This window comes from Ascaphus truei, chromosome 14 (genome assembly GCF_040206685.1).
Source record: "Ascaphus truei isolate aAscTru1 chromosome 14, aAscTru1.hap1, whole genome shotgun sequence".
Taxonomy (NCBI): Eukaryota; Metazoa; Chordata; class Amphibia; order Anura; family Ascaphidae; genus Ascaphus; species Ascaphus truei.
Window position 1 is genome coordinate 27924255 of NC_134496.1, and position 21591 is coordinate 27945845.

Here is a 21591-nt window from a genome sequence, read left to right on the forward strand (position 1 = left end):
ATCAACATTTACATTTTCATATATTTTTTTAACACCTCTTTGCTGACAGAGGGGCCTGCTACGAGTTGCAGACAATAGGTCCCACTTGCAGAGCTATTACAGCAAACGGGGTTACATTGGGGATTCCTCATCATTTCCTGATGAGGTCTATAGCCGCGGGCTTTTGTGTGCAAATGTCTGCCGTGCGTCTCGTGGGGTCACCTTTCTGCTCTCTCCCCCTCTGCCTTTTTTCAGGGAGAATCCCATCGCTGGGAAAGGATCGTAGCAGGCGCACAGTCAGGGAATGTGAAACTGGAATCGATTTATGTCCCACGGAGAAGGACGGTGCCCAGCACCTTACACGGAGCAGGAAGCTCTGCTGGAAACTCCTGGCCCTCCCGCCGTGCTGGAGCAGACATTTACAGATCCAAGAGACTTGTGAAAATGAATCCTGTATTTCGTATATTTTTTTTTTTTAATAGCAGCCAGGAGAAATGTTTTAACCGGTTCAGGTAATTCGATGACATTCCCACTGCGGGCGGTGCATAAAGGGTCTCGGTACAGACAGCCGTTGCCCCAATTCAGGGCTCGGTTATGTTTAAAGTGACTCCCGGAGTATAAAAAGCCAGTGTGCTGCAATGGAGTATTCAAGGGCAGATGCCATTGCTATCTCGTGTTATTGTGAATGAGTGGGGTGAAGCTATCTGGCGTGGAATAGGGCGTATCACGCAAATGACTAGGGTGTCTTATTCTAGCAATCCTATATGCGAGACGGCCTTTTTTTTTGTTATCACGCAACAGGTAAGTTCAACCAAACCGCTTAACGTTTTACAAATCGGGGTCACTATCAAAAGATCTACTAGTGCGTGTTTCACATTAAAATGTAAGCTCAGTTGGGGAGCCCTGACTTTTACCCCGCAGTAACCCCTTCTCTTCCAGGGCGGCTTGAAACGCATTGCAGAGCAATATAATCGCATGCACAGCAATGCGTGACAGGCCCTGTGGCAGTGGAGGGGTTACTACTTTTTGCAAGCTCATCCAAAATTGGACAAATCAGGGAGATTTGTACATAAATGTCTAGATATGGTACAAATTATTATTTTGCATTTATTTATTTGTCCTGTAAATATTCTTCAGTTGATTTTTAGATTCTCTCATTCCTTTATCTTCTCGCAAATGTTTATTTTTTTTAAAAATATGTATATATCTGGATGCGCTTACTTATAAATTCCCAGGACACGCAGTGCCGGACTCCCATGTGACATGGGGAGCCTCCTAAGATTTGGGATTCAAGAAAATGGAGACACAAAAAAAAAATCAATCCCCTTGTTAATACGCAAGAGGTAGATGAACCGCAAAGCGTAGAACGTGTCCAGAGTTGCGGTCTTAATTACGATTAAAAAAAAGCAATGTATGTAACAGAAATTCCTCGAGTTGTACATACATGGAACATTCTAAAGAGCTGCTCTGATGAGTGATTAAGTGTGCACGTCGTAACTTACTCTCTGAATGCCTTAGCGTTGGTCAATATGACCACCCTTCTGTTACTTGTCTTTCATTAATTATGACCACTCTGAGCACTTTAGTAATCTGGACTATGCCAGATTTGAGAGAGAGAGAGCTATTTTTTTTCCCCCCTTTAAGATCAGTTACATGATCAATGCTGTTGTTTGTTTGTTGGGGGGGGGGGGGGGAGAGGGAGAGAATTACTTTGTTTTAAAAAAACGTTTCTAAGAAATGTTCTTTAGAGACCAAATATTTAGAATGTCTTTTTGGGGGTGTTTAAAAAAAACCTTGCTCTTTCTATGCGCAAAAAGGAAGCCGATAAACCGAAGCTTTGCTTTGTCAGTGTTAATACGCAGGTACGGTCTTGATTGTCGATATTACACATTTAAACTCGCCAATAAGAAATCGAATGCCCTACAAAGCTATCGCAGGAATCCAGTGTAGGTTGTGAACATAACATTTCTCTTTCAGGAGGTGTATTATTTTTGCTACATGCAATACGTTTTCCCGTGGCTACCCGCTAAAGGGTTAATAGTACAATCTATCCTCCTCCTTGGTTTACAGAAAACCAATCCTTCCGATGTATTATACACCCGCGTGCAATTTACTATCGGCCGAGTTGAGAAATGAGTGTGACTGCGCAGTGATCAGAGCGAATGAGATGTTTGCCATTACCAAATCTCTCCTGTTCCGCACGGCAGCGCCGCTTTATGGCGCCATGCGGCGGTCATCAATACCGCTGCAGAGAGAAAGCAAACTGTAAATTACAGATGCAGTCCCTCTTGGCAAAAGCAATACCATTTTGAAAAGAAATAGTCTGGATCTTACTTAAACAGTTGTAATTGCATTTAAAGCAAATATTTGGCTGTTTGGTTGCTTTGAAAATGAAATAGAATTTTCTCTTCATCAGGGATATGGGAGAACCTCTCAATATAGTGTTTACTTGGCTTCTAGCCCATCCTGGCCCAATGAAGATCAGGAGAGGGGGGGGGGGTGGCTTTGCCGGCGCATACGCCTGTTCAGCATACAGTGATATCACACCGAAGGGAGCAGCCAGGGGACCTCAAATATAAGCTCACCGTGTTTACATAACTTTAAATTATTATTTTAAAATACTACTAAGTGTCAAAAAGTAAATCACCGAGATTTGAACCCATCAACACGTCCATTGTTTCATTTGTACTTTTGCCCTAGGAGGGACTGCACCTTTAAACAATCTAGATCAGTGGTTCGCCAGCTTTTTTTTATTATGGGTACCCCTGACCTCAATTGCCCTCCTTCCTACACACCAACACACACACACCCACCCACCCACCAACACACACACCACCAACCAACACACACACACACACACACCCACCAACACACACACACCCACACACCCATACGTGCCATTTTCCTCAAGACACTCAACATTCACCACCCCCTTCTCAATCATACACTACACATGCTCCCCACCTGCACTAATACACAAGAGACCCACTCACCTTCCCTATCGCTGCATATATACCACTCTCAAGCTCCCCCCCCCCCCCACAGCCCTACCCCCCTGGGTGCCCATCCACACACCACATTAACCACCTTTTCCCCTTATACCACAGACGCACCACTCTCCCTTCTTACTTAAACTACACCCCCCCCCCCCCCTACCTCTTACTCCCCACTCCCCCTTCTTACTTCAAGGAGCAATTCATTTTTTCTATTATTGTTTTGACATAAGTTTGAAGCAGGGGGTCTCCGGAGCTGAACCCCATTAATTTTAGCTTCAGGTGCTCCCTGCTTCCCGAGATACAGACCCCCAAAGGGGTGCCAGTATCTCGGCAAAGTTTACAGCTCCCCCATAACGCGGTCCCATAGGAAGCCGAACCTCGTGATGTCACAGCTTCCTTATTGGCCTGCAGCGCTCGGGAGCATTGAAAGTGGCGATTGCGTAATCCCTGCTTGCCGAACAGAGCAGCTACCGGCACCCCAAACAGCAGGCGTTCCCGGAGGGGGAAGCCAGGGTTCCCAGAGCTGAAATTAATGGAATTCAGCTCCTGAACCCCCTGCTTCAATACTACGTTAAAACATTTTATTTTAAATCACCTGCTTGAATTGTCAGTTTAAAACACACACATGTACACGCTCCACTTTCACACACATACACTGATCTAGATTTTGTACCCAAACTGAGCACTATTGGTCATATACTGTACCTCTCGCACATCACTACACGGTGTTTAAAACAATTCATCATTGGCTACGATGCAATACATTTGCCTCTAATGTTTTACTGTTGTATTCACCAATAAGTCTTTCTTTTTCCACCACTGATTTGAGCAGGAACCTGCCAGACTCTCTTTGGCTTTCTCCTTTCCATAAAACCTTTTTCACTCATGGCAGCTGCAGGAGCAATACTTCCAGCATTCAGGGGGTTAATGCGCAAATAATCATTCAAAGCCTCAATTCCAAAGCAAAGTTCATAATGGTGAGAGGAGCGCAGTGTGCTGACATTGAGACGCAGTGTTATGTCTGGGCACCAGGATCATACAGAAGGGCTTTGGCAACTCCCTACGCTGGCAGCATTGCTTTTATTATTACGGTCCCGTTGGAATCGCACATGGCTTTTCCTTTTGTAAAGACGGTCTGTAGTGTATCCTCTCCCTGTTACAATCTGTAGGTTTGTTTGTGTGTAACCTTAAGGAATTACAGAAATGTATTTTATATTTAATTTTTTTATTATTTTACTTACGGAGAGTCTTACATGTGTTTTTTTTGTTTTGTAAACGATGGCTTGAAAACTGCTCCCAAATAAAATGATGGGGATTCAACGTGTGCGCGAGAGTGTGTGATTCCTGGCAATGAAAATGCTGCAACGTACTCTCCGAATGAGTAACGAGAGATTTTTCTCTTACACACTTCCCATGGGGCTGAAATCTTCATAAGCAAGGGGAAGGCTGGGTCACTGCACAATTTAAAAGGGGGCGTAGAGTCTGCTGATTAGTGCTCGAGGCCTCATCTCTAGGACATGAAGAGAATATGAGGTGCAAAGAAGAACTGCAACAATGCATGATCTCAACAGCCTGGGGGGGAGAAGGGGATAACGTGAGAGAAAAAAGTTGAGGGGCTTGAATATTAGAGGAAAAGACACAAATGTGAAAGAACGGAGAGGGGATGTTTGAGTGAGGGGGGGGTAGGTGGGCACGTGGTGAAGACGGGTGAAAAATAATATATTAAAGGGATTTAAAGTTGGCAGGGGTAGTTGCAGGCCCATTTAGCAGTAAAGTGGTTACATGCACTAAAGCTTTACACTCTTCTGCCCCTCCTTACATCTCAGCCCTAATTTCTCGCTATGCACCATCCCGACTCTTGCGTTCCGCTCAAGGATGTCTTCTCTCTACCACCTTTATAACCAAAGCCCTCTCCCGCCTTATCTTTCTCACTGACTGCCCCACACCTCTGGAATGCCCTTCCCCTCAATACCGACTAGCACTCGCTCTATCCACCTTAAAACACACCTGCTTAATGAATCATATGAGTAGCTCCGTGGCTAACACTATACACCTGATACATAAAGCTTGGCCCCTTGCAGATGCACTTACCAGTATGCCCTCTTACTGTCTCTGTATGTTCCTCCTACCAATTAGATTGTAAGCTCTTCAGAGCAGGGACTCCTTTTCCATGATATGTTATTTGTATTATTTGGTATTTATATGATTGTCACGTGTATTACTGCTGTGAAGTGCTATGTGCATTGATGGCGCTATATAAATAAAGACATACATATAGTAAAAGTGAAAGATACAATGGGATTTGAAACTTCACAAGCTCAAGGTTCCTCATCTAACAACCCGTCCTATGTTCTGGGCCAGAGGGGTGGAAGTGTGGTGATACTTTATATCGGTGTATAGTGCAGCATAGTCCCTAGTGGCTATCGCTATTCACTTCTTACCACCTACAATGAACATGCAAAGAATGTTTACAGATTAGAGACCTTATTGGGGATCTAGAATTTCCCATGCTAAGGACAAGGACATACAAGATCCAGACATAAACACTGGGATACTGACCAAACAAAACCTGATTTGAGTTTAAAACAGAGCGGAGCACACTGTATTTGCTGCTGAATGAAGATAAGATTTAAAAATAAATAGCTGAAGACAAACAGAAGTAAAGGTGCAGTCCCACTTACATTGAAGTAGCAATAACACAGGAACATAACATTTGGGGGCAGATAATAACCACTTGGCTCATCTTGTCTGCCCATTTTCCAATTTGCTGTAAAATAAGTACTTCCCATCACCCCCTCACACACACCCACCCCTCCGGCCCATCGCATCCTTATATCCCCCCAGTTCCATTAGGTCCTTAAACCACCCCCATACCTGGGGGGGGGGGGGTGCTTATTTTTGTCCTGGGCCCAGTGATTCCTGTTGGAGCCCTGAATGCGCTTCTACAATAATGTGGCGGTAAACCTATGCTAATGAGCTGTAGCTGGGGCATTGGTTTTTTTGTTGCATACAATTGGCTTTGAGGATTCTCGGTAACCTCCAGGGAACATAACGTCAGATCCTGATTTAGGTAACGTCCCTTTATGAGCCCAGACTTAAGAAAGTTTAGTGCATCTGTGGCTAAGTAATAGAGTATCTTCACGAATTTACCATCTGTGTTCGGAGTAATAGCCTTGCTAATTACTCCAGTGAAACAGCACAACTATTATGGCAGAATGTACAGTATGGATTGCTTCCTTTACCAAGGCAGCAGAGTCTCCAAACATGCAGTGATCAATCTTGGGCTGTTTGCACGGGTCCCACAAATCTCATTTGCATCAACATTTCTCCAGAAGGGGACTAAAGGATTTCACCCTACAGGACGTGATGAAAAACGGGGACCGTAGAGGCAGCTTGTGCAATGAGAATAGAACATGTAACACTGCAGCCTTGAGGTCGAGTGCATATATTAAAGGGAATACTTTTAGTTTTCTAATATAGTTTCTATTTCCATGTGGGATTGACCCCTTAAAGTAACAAAATATGAAATCTATGCCAGTTTAGGTAAGAATATAGAATCATAAAAACTGTTGGAAAGTAGTATTGCTGCATTAAACATGTCATTGCCATTAGTACACTTTGGTCTAACATGCTCTGTAAATCACCAGTGGGACATAAAGCGGCCATATACTGTACTCAGCAGTTCAACTCGGGGTCTCCACTCCTATAAACCACTGTAACCAAGCATTTAGCCCCTCAAGCTGGAAGACGCAGGCACCATCCTATGTAAGAAAAGTGAATAGACAAGCATATATGAGGACCTGAAATCCTACAACCGAGCAGCTAAACCCAAATTAAACAACTTGTTCTTTCTGAGTCAGACACAAGAAACTTGTGTCTGAAAAGTGGAGTAGTTTGTTCGCATGAATGGTTTGTGTCGTCTGCAATGGGGGACAAAAGGATGGAAACATAAGGACTCTCCGTGACAGTCACAACCATCGAAGACACTTCTGCGTCGGTGATGTATTCTGCACTCGCAGACACTGGAAGAGTCAATCGGAATATATCAACGGTTTCCCAAAGCAGAAAGCATCTGGAAGGCTTCATGGTGGATAATACGATCAAGAGAAGACATGTAAAAATTTTAAAATAAGCGCAGTGCTGGTTACAGATCTGCTTTTCAAATCCTTGTAACACGTTAGCAGGGTCACAGTGAGGTAGGAAGACCAAATAGCAGAACGTGTTGTGGTAGATGCCAAGGTCGGGCAGTGATGAAATGTAACCTCCACCCCTCTCCACCCCCTCCCTCCTATTTCTGTATTTAGGATGGGGAACATGTAGTGACTATTCACAACACAAAGAGTTCATCATCGGGAGAAAGATATCTCTAAACATGGGTTTCCTGAGCCGGACCGCATTGCCTTTCATCTTACTGTTTTTATATGAAGACTTTATAGCAAGCAGTCCGTTGGAACAAGACCAGCCCATCCCAAAGCAGGTAACATTATTTCATTTTATTAGATGTAGATATTAAATATATATATATATATATATATATATATATATATATATATGTTATTCCTTGCACACATGGGAACAGAATGCAGAATACAAGCTTATTATCATTTGATGGTTTCAGAATATATGTATGTATGTATGTATATGTATGTCTTTATTTATATAACGCCATTAATGCACACACCGTTTAACAGCAGTAATACACATGATAATCATATAAATAACTAATAATACAAATAACACATAATGGGAAGAAGCACTTTCAGACATAAGTGACACTTAGGAAAAGGGGTCCCTGTCCCGAAGAGCGTACAATCTAATTAGCTGAGATCTTTTTCTGCTTGTACACATATGGGGAGGCCTGTGTACGAAGCGTCGCAAACGGCCTTTCAGGCGCACGGAAATCTGTACCAACTTTAAATGTCTTTAAAAATTAGTTTTTTTTCATTATTTTTTGCTGCACAGAAGTGGTGGGCGCTGAGCGTACAGATGTAATGGGATGTAGTCAAAAGAATACTTCTGTGCACCAAAAAAAGGAAAAACTGTCTCAAAATTGTCTACCAAGTGCAATTTGGCGTAATCCCTGAGGAAAAAAAATATTCATGTTGGCGCAGAATTAAGTTGCTATGTATCAATGCAAAAATGTATTTGATGTAGCGAGGATGTTTAATTAAATAGGTAACAAAATGTATTATTTTTACAGTGTGGCTGTTATAAATAAAGTCCAAGAAGTGTTTTGGACCGGCACTCAAAAGTTAAATCAAGCAAATTTATGCAAAAGTTATTATTTTAATCTAAATCCAATAATAATAATAATACAAAAACAGCATCATCAGAAAAAAGTGAATTGACACAAAATTCCTCACGTTTCAGGGCCCCTGGCCCTTTCCTCGGGCTATTATATTATAAATAATATTGCACTAATCATTTATATTTACTAACACTAGTTATACATAAAATATACATAGAATTCTGTTTTAGTTTTAATTGCATCAATCAGGTCTTCAACATGACGCGATGCATCAAAAATCATTTCAAAACAATACATTTTGTCGTATTTATGAAGCCATAAACCGACCTTCCTACATACGGCACACACTTTTTATGGGGGTTTCTATGACTTTGTAGCACTGATATTTGTATGCATAAACATAGTTCAAATATAACGTTGGTGCATAAGCTTCTATTTCTCCATTCAAATCTGCATTCTATGAGGTCTGTTGATTGCATAAAATGGAAAGAACCTGGAATTGTTGAATTATTTACGTTCAGCGCAGATATGAGAAGGTTTCAGTGACAAAACTATTATGCAGCTATTTTTGGTTCAGGGGAAGGGATCGCAAGCTACAGAACATGAAGGGGAACAAACCGTGATCTCCAAATAACTGCACCAAACATGTTTCTGGGCCAAGAAGTTGTGCTAAATAACCTACACCTGAGATTATTCCAGATTGTATCTTTCTCATCTCTCTCACTTGAACTATCTATCTGTGTCATTATTTGTCTGTGTATCTTTCTCATGTGTGTTTATTTTGATCTAATTGTGTGTCTGTGTGGGTGTGTGCGCACAGAACAAGAGGTCATTCACTGAGGGTGACAGGATATGGGGAAATTGTATTGAATGTCTTTATATTGTGCCAAATGTGTACTCAGCGCTTCACAAAGAATACAGTAAAGTGAATTATAATAATACAATAAGTGCAGCAAAATAAGACAAAAGGAAAGGAAATCCCTGCCCCGAAGAGCTTACAATGTAAGGGGTTTGATGGGGAACTTACAGAGACAGTAGGTAAGGGAATAAGTGCTGTAGATGGCAGTGCTTGGTCACAATGGGTGGTAGGAGTGACTGAGTGTGGGACAGTAACCATGAGTGCAGGCTGTTGGGATGCTTGATTTGTGGGGCAAGTTTTAAGGTTAGTCCGTATTAAAATGAGAGGGTTTACACACTTTACAGTGGAAGAGATGACAGGGAGGCGTGGGTGAGATCAGGTGTGTATGTCTGGCTTCAGGCTTAGGGGAGATCCCCAGCAGCAGGAAGGAGTAGAGGGTGTGAATAGAGGATTTGTGTGGGGGTTTTTTATTGAGGGGTAAAGAAATTGTTGGGAGAGAGGTGTATAAATAATGGTGCAGTGGGGAGTGGGGAAGTTGGAGAGAGCAGAGACATTCACAAAGGAGTGAGGAAACTAGTAAACAGCAAAAGCCGTAGGGAGGGCATAGTGAGATGCAGGAGGAGAGACTTCCCAGGTACTGGGGGATAGAAAGAGTACAAATAATCACAGCTTTTGGAAAGTTAATTTCTCACAGTTTCAAAGTTGTTGTTGTGTAGAGTCCAAATCTTCCTCAAATCTTCACCTCCAAATTCAACTCCAAAATTAACTCTGCCAGACACTATAGATGTGACACTTTAAGATGTTACACATAGCCAAATGTGAGGAAGTACTTCTTTACAGAAAGGGTGGTGGTTTTGTGGAATCGCCTCCCAGCAGAGGTGGTAGGGGCTAATACAATAAGAGAATTCCAACATTCCTGGGACAGACATAAGGCTAAATATGAAAGCGAGCCAAAGATTAAATAAGGTCTGAGGTTTTACAGCAGACGGGAAAAAGGGCAGACACTGAGCCAAGAGGTTCTTACCTGCTATAAAATTCTATGTTTCTAGGTAAAATGGGATATGCCTTTTTTTAAACATAAGCCTTGATCCTGAGAGAGGTCTGATTGATTAGGATAAATCGCAGACAGGTGATTGATTGAGTGAGCTGATCAGAATAAAACACAGGCAGTATTGATTGACGTATTGTTCTTGCAGTGCAGGCCTCTGGCAAGGAAGGTGTTAGCAGGTTGTCTCTCTTTCAGGCCTCCTGTCTGGCTGTAAACCCCGTGAGATCCGCAGACAGCCTGTACCTGGGGAAGGGAGACGCCCAGAACATTCTACGTATGGAATTCCAGCTGTCTGACCTGCGCAGGTACGACCTCCCACGCCCGTTTTTGCGCTAAAAAAAAAAAAGGAAATGGAATTGTACGCTTGCGAGTAACAACAATTGCTACCGTTAAAATACTCTGCACAACGCGGCAGAGACTGAGAGCCAATTCTTTGCTGGCCTCTCTAGCAGAGAAGGGGTTAACAATAGGTTGCGCACGTGTTGTCTTTAAAAGCGCACGCCCTCCGCAGGGTGCTCTGGAGTCGCACCTTAACATCTACATTTGTCTGCTTGCGCTTTCCCAATTTTCTGCCCTGTAATTCCTGGACGGATACCCGGAAAATAGCTGCTAAATTCCGCTTTTGTTGGGAGCAGAGGTTATAGGGTTTTTATAGTGTCCGGTTGGGCGGTGTAATGGCGCCGCTGGGTTCCAGAGCTGATGTAGGCCCCTCTGCCTCCTTTCTTTTCCCCCGCAGTAACCTGTCCTCCTTTGATTTCCGAACCTTCGACCCGGAGGGCATCATTTTCTACGGAGATATAGGGGAAGATAATTGGTTTGTGTTGGGCGTCCGACAGCGGCGGCTGGAAGTCCAGATGAGTAATGGCCACGGGCAGATGGTACTCTCAAAGTGGGGGCCGGACGTGAGCGACGGCACGTGGAGGAAGGTGAGGCGCAGCTGCTGCCCGTCTGGGTGTTCTTAGGGAGCGTTGGGTGTGAACGGCGGACAGACCTTTGCTGGGGCTGCCGTGTTTGACTCCGCGATTCAAAGCCACGTTTAAGCCACATGTCTGTCAGCTCCATGTCATCTATTAAACATGACATGGTCCTTGGTTCTCTGGTCCTAGGAAGGACTAACCATTTAATGCATGGGTTGAATTCAGTACTGATTGCAGCATTTCTAGAAAGTACATAATAATGATGTGTAGATTTGGTGCTTATTTACTCCTGGTGTGATGTGCATCCACGTTGTAGGTGTCCGTGGACAGCAGCGTTAACACTATTGAGGTGACAGTGGACGGGGAGCTTGTTGTGAAGTTAACGCATCATGTGAGCACGCAGCTCGGTGCTCAAACCTACGCCACGCTTAATATCATCTTGGGGGACTTGCCCGCAGGCAGCCGAGTCCATCTCTTCAGGCCGGTAAAAGTCGCACTTGATTTTCCTGCAAACTGTAGTACTTTGATTTAAAGGATGCCATGACCTCTAAAATGAAGCTCAAGGTCACATTCTTTTAAAAGATTAACTGAGGGAGGGGGAGGTGTGGGAGGTGAGAGGGGAGGTGAGGTGAGAGGGGAGGAGATGAGGTGAGAGGGGAGGAGGTGGGAGAGGGTAGAGAGTGGGGGAGGGGAGAGAGGGGTGGAGCTAGGGGGGGGGAGGTGAGAGGGGACGACGTGTGGAAGGTGAGAGCGGGGGAGAAGGGGGAAGGAGGGGGAGAGGGGAAGGTGAGAGGAGGGAGAAGGAAAAGTATTAGTGCATAAGGTGCAAAATAGGAGAAGTTGTGGAATAAGAGGCCAGCATCTGAAGCTGGAGTGTGTGAGGCTTGAGGAAGTGAGGGGGAGAGGGGGAGGTGTGGGAGGTGAGGTGAGAGGGGAGGAGGTGGGGGAGGGGAGAGAGGGGTGGGGAGGGAAGGAGGGGGGGGGAGGTGAGAGGGGACGAAGTGTGGAAGGTGAGAGCGGGGGAGAAGGGGGAAGGAGGGTGAGAGGGGAAGGTGAGAGAGGAGGGAGAAGGAAAAGTATTAGTGCATAAGGTGCAGAATAGGAGAAGTTGTGGAATAAGAGGCCAGCATCTGAAGCTGGAGTGTGTGAGGCTTGAGGAAGTATTTCTTCACTAAAGAGTAGTGGATCCATGGAACAGCCGCCAGGGAGAAGTGGTGGAGGTTAACACACCAAATGAATCCCAAAATGCTCAGGGTAGGGATAAGGGCGTCCTAAATAAAGCTTGTGGTGTCTCTGCTCAGCTGCAGCCCGCCATGGATGGATGCATGCGCAACTGGGCCTGGGTCAAGAAGGACACACGAGCCCTGGAGGTGGCAATGGAGACGGATGTGCACCGGCGCTGCTTCCAACAGGAGGAGCCCGGCTCCTACTTCCCGGGCCACGGTCACGCCATGTTTATACCGTCCCGTGAGTGTCGCCATAGGGAGGGGACGTGAAACTGGAGCTTGCACTCTTTCACTGGCACTGACCCTTTATGATTACATACAAGTCCAACACTAAGGGCCTTATTCTATATACTAAGCCGACAAAACCATATGTATGGTCTATATAGTCCAATATATATATATATATAACGTTCACGCCGTTTTCAGGCTTCGGCCTTTATATTATTTACCCCTAAATATGTACAGATGAGGAAACTGTACTCAGAGACCTCTGTACTAAAATCATATTAACATTTTTTTTTGGTGCGTCAAATTTTCAGTGCTATAAGGGAACACAAACCGCCTTTTTTATTTTTTGCACACAGAATTTTTCTTTGTAAATCCCATTAACACCTGTGCATCCAGCGGCGGCCATTTATATGGGCCCAGAAAAACACATTTATTTTTTTACGCTACTGGTGCAGAATTTGAAGTTCGTTTACAGCCGCACATTTTCGCTGGGTAATTGTGCTACAAAAAAGCTGTTTAAGAGGCGAAGTACACACAGTAGGTCCCTACAAGATTCACAGACGGCAGACTGTGTCTTATATGAACACAGACCTTTGTATTTCTTCTAGATGGGCCGGCAGTGTGTCTCTGATATTGTACAACTTTCTCCCTGAAAATATTTCCCCCCCTCCCATATTTTCATCCCAAACTCACCAAAGCCGAGAATTGTTTTTTTTTTTTTGTATTTTTCCCACACCGGCCCTAACCTGGCTTTCCGTGGGTGTCGCAGTGTTTCACACAGTGGACGACACGTGGAGGCTGTCGGTCAGAGTCTCATTCAGACCCATGGAGGACGGCGGGGTTCTGCTGGCTGTAAACGGGCCGGACAATGTCACAGCATTTATGATTGCCCTGGACCGGCAGAAACAGGTGAAATATGATCCCAGTGTGTGTGCTGGTTGTTGTTGTTGTTGTTGTTGTTGTTGTTGTTGTTTTTTGGTTTGTTTGTTTCTTTCTCTCCCCTCCCTCCTCCCCCCCCCTCTCCTTCCCTCCTCCCCCTCCCCCCCCCCCTCTCCTTCCCTCCTCCCCCCCCCTCTCCCTCCTCTCCCTCCCTGAGAGAGTAGCGGTACTCTGGGTATGTAAATTAGAGAGTAGCGGTACTCTGGGTTTGTAAATGAGAGAGTAGCGGTACTCTGGGTATGTAAATGAGAGAGTAGCGGTACTCTGGGTATGTAAATGAGAGAGTAGCGGTACTCTGGGTATGTAAATGAGAGAGTAGCGGTACTCTTGGTATGTGAATGAGAGAGTAGCGGTACTCTGGGTATGTAAATGAGAGAGTAGCGGTACTCTGGGTAGGTAAATGAGAGAGTAGCGGTACTCTGGGCATGTAAATGAGAGAGTAGCGGTACTCTGGGTATGTAAATGAGAAAGTAGCGGTACTCTGGGTATGTAAATGAGAGAGTAGCGGTACTCTGGGCATGTAAATGAGAGAGTAGCGGTACTCTGGGTAGGTAAATGAGAGAGTAGCGGTACTCTGGGTATGTAAATGAGAGAGTAGCGGTACTCTGGGTATGTAAATGAGAGAGTAGCGGTACTCTGGGTATGTAAATGAGAGAGTAGCGGTACGCTGGGTATGTGAATGAGAGAGTAGCGGTACTCTGGGCATGTAAATGAGAGAGTAGCGGTCCTCTGGGCATGTAAATGAGAGAGTAGCGGTACTCTGGGTATGTAAATGAGAGAGTAGCGGTACTCTGGGTATGTAAATGAGAGAGTAGCGGTACTCTGGGTATGTAAATGAGAGAGTAGCGGTACTCTTGGTATGTGAATGAGAGAGTAGCGGTACTCTGGGTATGTAAATGAGAGAGTAGCGGTACTCTGGGTAGGTAAATGAGAGAGTAGCGGTACTCTGGGCATGTAAATGAGAGAGTAGCGGTACTCTGGGTATGTAAATGAGAAAGTAGCGGTACTCTGGGTATGTAAATGAGAGAGTAGCGGTACTCTGGGCATGTAAATGAGAGAGTAGCGGTACTCTGGGTAGGTAAATGAGAGAGTAGCGGTACTCTGGGTATGTAAATGAGAGAGTAGCGGTACTCTGGGTATGTAAATGAGAGAGTAGCGGTACTCTGGGTATGTAAATGAGAGAGTAGCGGTACGCTGGGTATGTGAATGAGAGAGTAGCGGTACTCTGGGCATGTAAATGAGAGAGTAGCGGTCCTCTGGGCATGTAAATGAGAGAGTAGCGGTACTCTGGGTATGTAAATGAGAGAGTAGCGGTACTCTGGGTATGTAAATGAGAGAGTAGCGGTACTCTGGGTATGTAAATGAGAGAGTAGCGGTACTCTTGGTATGTGAATGAGAGAGTAGCGGTACTCTGGGTATGTAAATGAGAGAGTAGCGGTACTCTGGGTAGGTAAATGAGAGAGTAGCGGTACTCTGGGCATGTAAATGAGAGAGTAGCGGTACTCTGGGTATGTAAATGAGAAAGTAGCGGTACTCTGGGTATGTAAATGAGAGAGTAGCGGTACTCTGGGCATGTAAATGAGAGAGTAGCGGTACTCTGGGTAGGTAAATGAGAGAGTAGCGGTACTCTGGGTATGTAAATGAGAGAGTAGCGGTACTCTGGGTATGTAAATGAGAGAGTAGCGGTACTCTGGGTATGTAAATGAGAGAGTAGCGGTACGCTGGGTATGTGAATGAGAGAGTAGCGGTACTCTGGGCATGTAAATGAGAGAGTAGCGGTCCTCTGGGCATGTAAATGAGAGAGTAGCGGTACTCTGGGTATGTAAATGAGAGAGTAGCGGTACTCTGGGTATGTAAATGAGAGAGTAGCGGTACTCTGGGTATGTAAATGAGAGAGTAGTGGTACTCTGGGTATGTAAATGAGAGAGTAGCGGTACTCTGGGTATGTAAATGAGAGAGTAGCGGTACTCTGGGTATGTAAATGAGAAAGTAGCGGTACTCTGGGTATGTAAATGAGAGAGTAGCGGTACGCTGGGTATGTAAATGAGAGAGTAGCGGTACGCTGGGTATGTAAATGAGAGAGTAGCGGTACTCTGGGTATGTAAATGAGAAAGTACGCTGGGTATGTAAATGAGAGAGTAGCGGTACTCTGGGTATGTAAATGAGAGAGTAGCGGTACTCTGGGTATGTGAATGAGAGAGTAGCGGTACTCTGGGTATGTGAATGAGAGAGTAGCGGTACTCTGGGTATGTAAATGAGAGAGTAGCGGTACTCTGGGTATGTAAATGAGAGAGTAGCGGTACTCTGGGTATGTAAATGAGAGAGTAGCGGTACTCTGGGTATGTAAATGAGAGTAGCGGTACGCTGGGTATGTAAATGAGAGAGTAGCGGTACTCTGGGTATGTAAATGAGAGAGTAGCGGTACTCTGGGTATGTGAATGAGAGAGTAGCGGTACTCTGGGTATGTAAATGAGAGAGTAGCGGTACTCTGGGTATGTAAATGAGAGAGTAGTGGTACTCTGGGTATGTAAATGAGAGAGTAGCGGTACTCTGGGTATGTAAATGAGAGAGTAGTGGTACTCTGGGTATGTAAATGAGAGAGTAGCGGTACTCTGGGTATGTAAATGAGAGAGTAGCGGTACTCTGGGTATGTAAATGAGAAAGTAGCGGTACTCTGGGTATGTAAATGAGAGAGTAGCGGTACGCTGGGTATGTAAATGAGAGAGTAGCGGTACTCTGGGTATGTAAATGAGAAAGTACGCTGGGTATGTAAATGAGAGAGTAGCGGTACTCTGGGTATGTAAATGAGAGAGTAGCGGTACTCTGGGTATGTGAATGAGAGAGTAGCGGTACTCTGGGTATGTGAATGAGAGAGTAGCGGTACTCTGGGTATGTAAATGAGAGAGTAGCGGTACTCTGGGTATGTAAATGAGAGAGTAGCGGTACTCTGGGTATGTAAATGAGAGAGTAGCGGTACTCTGGGTATGTAAATGAGAGTAGCGGTACGCTGGGTATGTAAATGAGAGAGTAGCGGTACTCTGGGTATGTAAATGAGAGAGTAGCGGTACTCTGGGTATGTGAATGAGAGAGTAGCGGTACTCTGGGTATGTAAATGAGAGAGTAGCGGTACTCTGGGTATGTAAATGAGAGAGTAGCGGTACTCTGGGTATGTAAATGAGAGAGTAGCGGTACTCTGGGTATGTAAATGAGAGAGTAGCGGTACTCTGGGTATGTAAATGAGAGAGTAGCGGTACTCTGGGCATGTAAATGAGAGAGTAGCGGTACTCTGGGCATGTAAATGAGAGAGTAGCGGTACTCTGGGCATGTAAATGAGAGAGTAGCGGTACTCTGGGTATGTAAATGAGAGAGTAGCGGTACTCTGGGTATGTAAATGAGAGAGTAGCGGTACTCTGGGTATGTAAATGAGAGAGTAGCGGTACTCTGGGTATGTAAATGAGAGAGTAGCGGTACTCTGGGTATGTAAATGAGAGAGTAGCGTTACTCTGGGTATGTAAATGAGAGAGTAGCGGTACTCTGGGTATGTAAATGAGAGAGTAGCGGTACTCTGGGTATGGAAAGAAGAAAGTAGCGGTACTCTGGGTATGTAAATGAGAGAGTAGCGGTACGCTGGGTATGTAAATGAGAGAGTAGCGGTACTCTGGGTATGTAAATGAGAGAGTAGCGGTACTCTGGATATGTAAATGAGAGAGTAGCGGTACTCTGGGTATGTAAATGAGAGAGTAGCGGTACTCTGGGTATGTAAATGAGAGAGTAGCGGTACTCTGGGCATGTAAATGAGAGAGTAGCGGTACTCTGGGTATGTAAATGAGAGAGTAGCGGTACTCTGGGTATGTAAATGAGAGAGTAGCGGTGCTCTGGGTATGTAAATGAGAGAGTAGCGGTACTCTGGGCATGTAAATGAGAGAGTAGCGGTACTCTGGGTATGTAAATGAGAGAGTAGCGGTACTCTGGATATGTAAATGAGAGAGTAGCGGTACTCTGGGTATGTAAATGAGAGAGTAGCGGTACTCTGGGTATGTAAATGAGAGAGTAGCGGTACTCTGGGCATGTAAATGAGAGAGTAGCGGTACTCTGGGTATGTAAATGAGAGAGTAGCGGTGCTCTGGGTATGTAAATGAGAGAGTAGCGGTACTCTGGGTATGTAAATGAGAGAGTAGCGGTACTCTGGGTATGTAAATGAGAGAGTAGCGGTACTCTGGGTATGTAAATGAGAGAGTAGCGGTACTCTGGGTATGTAAATGAGAGAGTAGCGGTACGCTGGGTATGTAAATGAGAAAGTAGCGGTACGCTGGGTATGTAAATGAGAGAGTAGCGGTACGCTGGGTATGTAAATGAGAGAGTAGCGGTACGCTGGGTATGTAAATGAGAGAGTAGCGGTACTCTGGGCATTTAAATAAAAAGCAGTTGTATTATGTTTCTAGATAATATTGATACTCTGTACCCTTCAGTACCAGTACACTTGGGTGTATCTCTGTGTGTAATGTGTCCTGTGTGTGTGACGGTTCCCAGGCGCTGGTGGTAACCCTCCTCGGTAAAGGGATAGGTTCAGTGCCGTTCGCGGCGGCTGATTTTTGCCTTGGGCGCTGGCAGTCTGTGGACGTCCTGGTGCTAAACAATAAGATTGAGATGAGCGCGGCGGGGACGCAGTCAGCCTGGGACATTAACCCCGGTGACGTCAAGAACTTGGAAGACGTGTGGCTGGAGCCCACGGCTCACATTTCTGTGGGAGGCCTTCCAGGTACGTGTGTGTGTCGTGTGTGTCGTGTGTCGTGTGTCGTGTGTCGTGTGTCGTGTGTCGTGTGTCGTGTGTGTGTCGTGTGTTCATGGTAAATCTAAACACTCCTGACTGCAGTACTCCGCAAACAAGGAGTAATGTATGGGAGGGAGGGGGGGGTGGATTTATGATTTGTGGGGTTTATGATTTCTAGTTTGTGGGGTGTATGATTTAACTGGTATATAGTTTGTGTGGTGTATGACTTGTCGGGTGTATGACTTGTGGGGTGTATGATTGAAGGGGTATATAGTTTGTGTGGTGTATGATAGAAGGGGTATATAGTTTGTGGGATGTATGATTTAAGGGGTATATAGTTTGTGGGGTGTATGATTGAAGGGGTATATAGTTTGTGTGGTGTATGACTTGTGGGGTGTATGATTGAAGGGGTATATAGTTTGTGTGGTGTATGATTGAAGGGGTATATAGTTTGTGGGGTGTATGATTGAAGGGGTATATAGTTTGTATGGTGTATGACTTGTGGGGTGTATGATTGAAGGGGTATATAGTTTGTGGGGTGTATTATTTTCCCTGGTGCAAACATAAGGAGATAATTAGGAAGATGTTGTTTCTATTGATACATCTGGTGCAGTTCTTTTGCAGCAGGGAAATGTAACAAGTGACTTCCACACAGAGGATAACGTTGTGATGCACTTGAGGTGTTACAAGCTTTTGGCCCCTTTTGTAACTGCAATGGTTGAATAAAGGCAGCTCTTTGTATGGGGTGATACACAGGTGTACAGACGCACCTCTCTCGGTAAATGTTGTCAGGAGCATATATAATATAATGTGTATGTATGTGTATATGTAGAATATATATGTATATGTATATGTATATATATACCATAATACTGAGTTAAGTTATGGTGAGTAAAAAAAGTGACAAAAACCCTCCACAGGAAAGCAAATATGCAAATACAACTGTATGCTCATAAGACATGCAGATGAGCATACAGTTGTATTTGTATATATATATATATACCAAACATTCAGAAACCTTTACGGTAAACCATGAACATTTCCAGCGCCACCGTGAGAACGCAGAAGAGCTGACGTTTTGTTTTCTGCTGTGATTTGGTTTTCTAGATCATCCCTCTGGCTCGTATTTCTCCGGGTGCCTGAGAATAACTCTCCAAGGAATATCCGTAGACCTGGACGCGGCCATGTACAAACATCATCATGTCCGTAGCCACAGCTGTCCCCAGGGGATATAACCTGATAAGGCTGCTAAAAACAACGCTCTTATTAATTATTTTTAATATGCATGTCAAGATGTAACCCGAATACGTAATAGCTGTATGATATAACATTTTACCAACGTTCTGCGCTCAGTAACGCGCTTAAATTGTGCGAAGGGTTTTAATATGTTGCCGAACGTTCCGTGGTTATCACAATGCCGTTTTCTGCGGTAAGAATGGTATGTTAGGAAGGCTTTCTGCTAGATACAGAACATCATTTTTTAAATAAACGGTTTTGCTTTAAATATAGTGTAAAAACTGAAATATATTGTGCCCTAAGACATTAGGGTGTCTCCGAGGCTCAGAGACTGTGTGACACTGTATATGTACTTCTGGTAAAATAAATAAATAGAACTTACAAAGCGCACATGCTACATTCTTCTCTTACTGAAAGATCTGCACGCATCAGAACCTTAGTGGTTCAGGAAGCTCACACTCTTTCTAACCACTACTTGGCCATTAAGGGTATTGCTTCTACCTTACTTGGGTTCTGCCGCGTAATTGGTGAGTTGTCTTCCTTGTTCTAAGGGTTCTTTTTACGGATAGGATCAGTGGCTTCTGAGATTTGCCATAATGAATGCTTAAAAACTCCGGACTTTGTGGGGTCCTATCTCCCACTGTATATCCTTTTGCTTCAGCGTAAGATCAGATTGTCAGGACAAATACTGGACACCACCCTGGCCCTGGTGTGTTGAGTAGGGGGGAGGGGATCCTAAATGACCGGGAAAGTCTGAGGGCCCTCATTTTGTACCATGGGGGGAAGTTATTCAGGAGCCCTAATCATTGGGTGGGGCTCCGGGTCCTGACTGGCAGTTGGTAGCTGCTGCTACTTGTGAGTTTGGTGCGCTGAGCCTCCCTCCGCTGCCTGCCGGGATTGAGAGCACTCTAGCATTTAATGTCTTCATTTTTAACAGTGTTTCGGGATTTGTAAATGTAACTGTTTTTCAAATTTAATGGAGCATTCTTTTTACATGAACTGGGAGGGGGGGGGGGGGTCTCCCAATATGCTGGACAAAATGTGGTGATGGGTCAAGGCTCGGCCTGATGACCAATGAGGCTGTGCCCTTTTATTGGTGGTCCTGCTTCCATGTTTGTAGGGTGGGGAGGGGTCTGGTGTCAAGTGGCACATCAAAACTACAAATATCTGGGGGAACCCGGACGTTGAGGGACCATAGATGTTCAGATAAGATTAAAAGTGGTCTTAGGTCGAGGGGCATTCATTCAGTGTCCTAATAACCCTTCCAATCATCATATTTTATCATTAGCAACGACTGAGCTACCGCTTATTCTAGTGATCATAAAATACTAGGACCACAAACCGTATTAAATAAAGAACAAAAAAGTCCCCCAAATAATCAGCCACCGGGGCCAGTTTTGCATACTATTATGGTGCATGGCAGTCTGCTTTGGCAGCTAACGAGCTAAGCAGAATTGGCATCATAAGTAATTAGAACATTTTGCAAAAAGATTTGATGCCAGAGAGGTTAATACAATAAAGTTATAAGACAAATCAAATAAACAAATAATCCCGGATCACACTAACTCGATTGTTTCCAACAGGGAGAGCGTGAGGCTTCTCCATGGGGTTGACCAAACAAAATCTATAATGGCGGATCTCAGGCAGTATAGTGGGTTCCTGAGCCCGTGTGGGGATTGCACAATCGGTAAGGCCCCAGATTGCACGTTTGGGTGAGGGGGGGGCTGGGGGAGGGTTTTGCTGTCAATTACAGCAGGAGACTGCAAAGTCTCCCCCCATAATGCTTTGCACCCATAGCAGCAAGGCATTGTGGGACGTGACCTGGGAAGTTCCCCACTGAGTGACCGCTAAAGGAACCATGCTGTCTGCATACTGAGGTGCAGGTTGGAGCCTTATTACGCGTGTGTTCCCCACGAGCTCAGGACACTATACTGCCTGGGATCGGTCACACAGTTTTGTTAGCGATAGTGTGACGAGTCAGAAATAATATTTATTAATTAGGGGTTCGCAGAACAAATATTTTCTATCGCGGTGCAAAATATAGAAAAGGTTGGGAGACACTGCACTTAAACAGGAGCAAAACGATGCTCGTTTAGGATACGGGAAGCAAACACAGAATATGGGGTTGATACAAATGTATGTCA

At 44.7% G+C, this 21591-nt stretch overlaps 2 protein-coding genes across 3 annotated transcripts in view; both read left to right on the forward strand.

Annotated features, from left to right (window-relative positions):
* Positions 1 to 4299, forward strand: part of RASA2 (RAS p21 protein activator 2) — a 92361-nt gene extending 88062 nt beyond the window's left edge. For both annotated transcript variants that reach the window (XM_075570220.1, XM_075570221.1), the window contains one exon: positions 235 to 4299. In XM_075570220.1, the coding sequence (XP_075426335.1) occupies positions 235 to 265 (31 nt within the window). In that variant the 3' untranslated portion in view covers positions 266 to 4299. The remainder of the gene's footprint in view (positions 1 to 234) is intronic.
* A 2993-nt stretch (positions 4300 to 7292) lies between these two features.
* Positions 7293 to 19834, forward strand: SHBG (sex hormone binding globulin). Its single transcript, XM_075570222.1, has 8 exons — positions 7293 to 7452; positions 10326 to 10435; positions 10867 to 11056; positions 11364 to 11531; positions 12349 to 12514; positions 13271 to 13410; positions 17971 to 18199; positions 19319 to 19834. The coding sequence occupies exons 1-8, from the start codon at positions 7348 to 7350 to the stop codon at positions 19444 to 19446; spliced, it is 1236 nt and encodes a 411-aa protein (XP_075426337.1). The 5' UTR covers positions 7293 to 7347; the 3' UTR covers positions 19447 to 19834.
* Positions 19835 to 21591: the final 1757 nt, after the last annotated feature.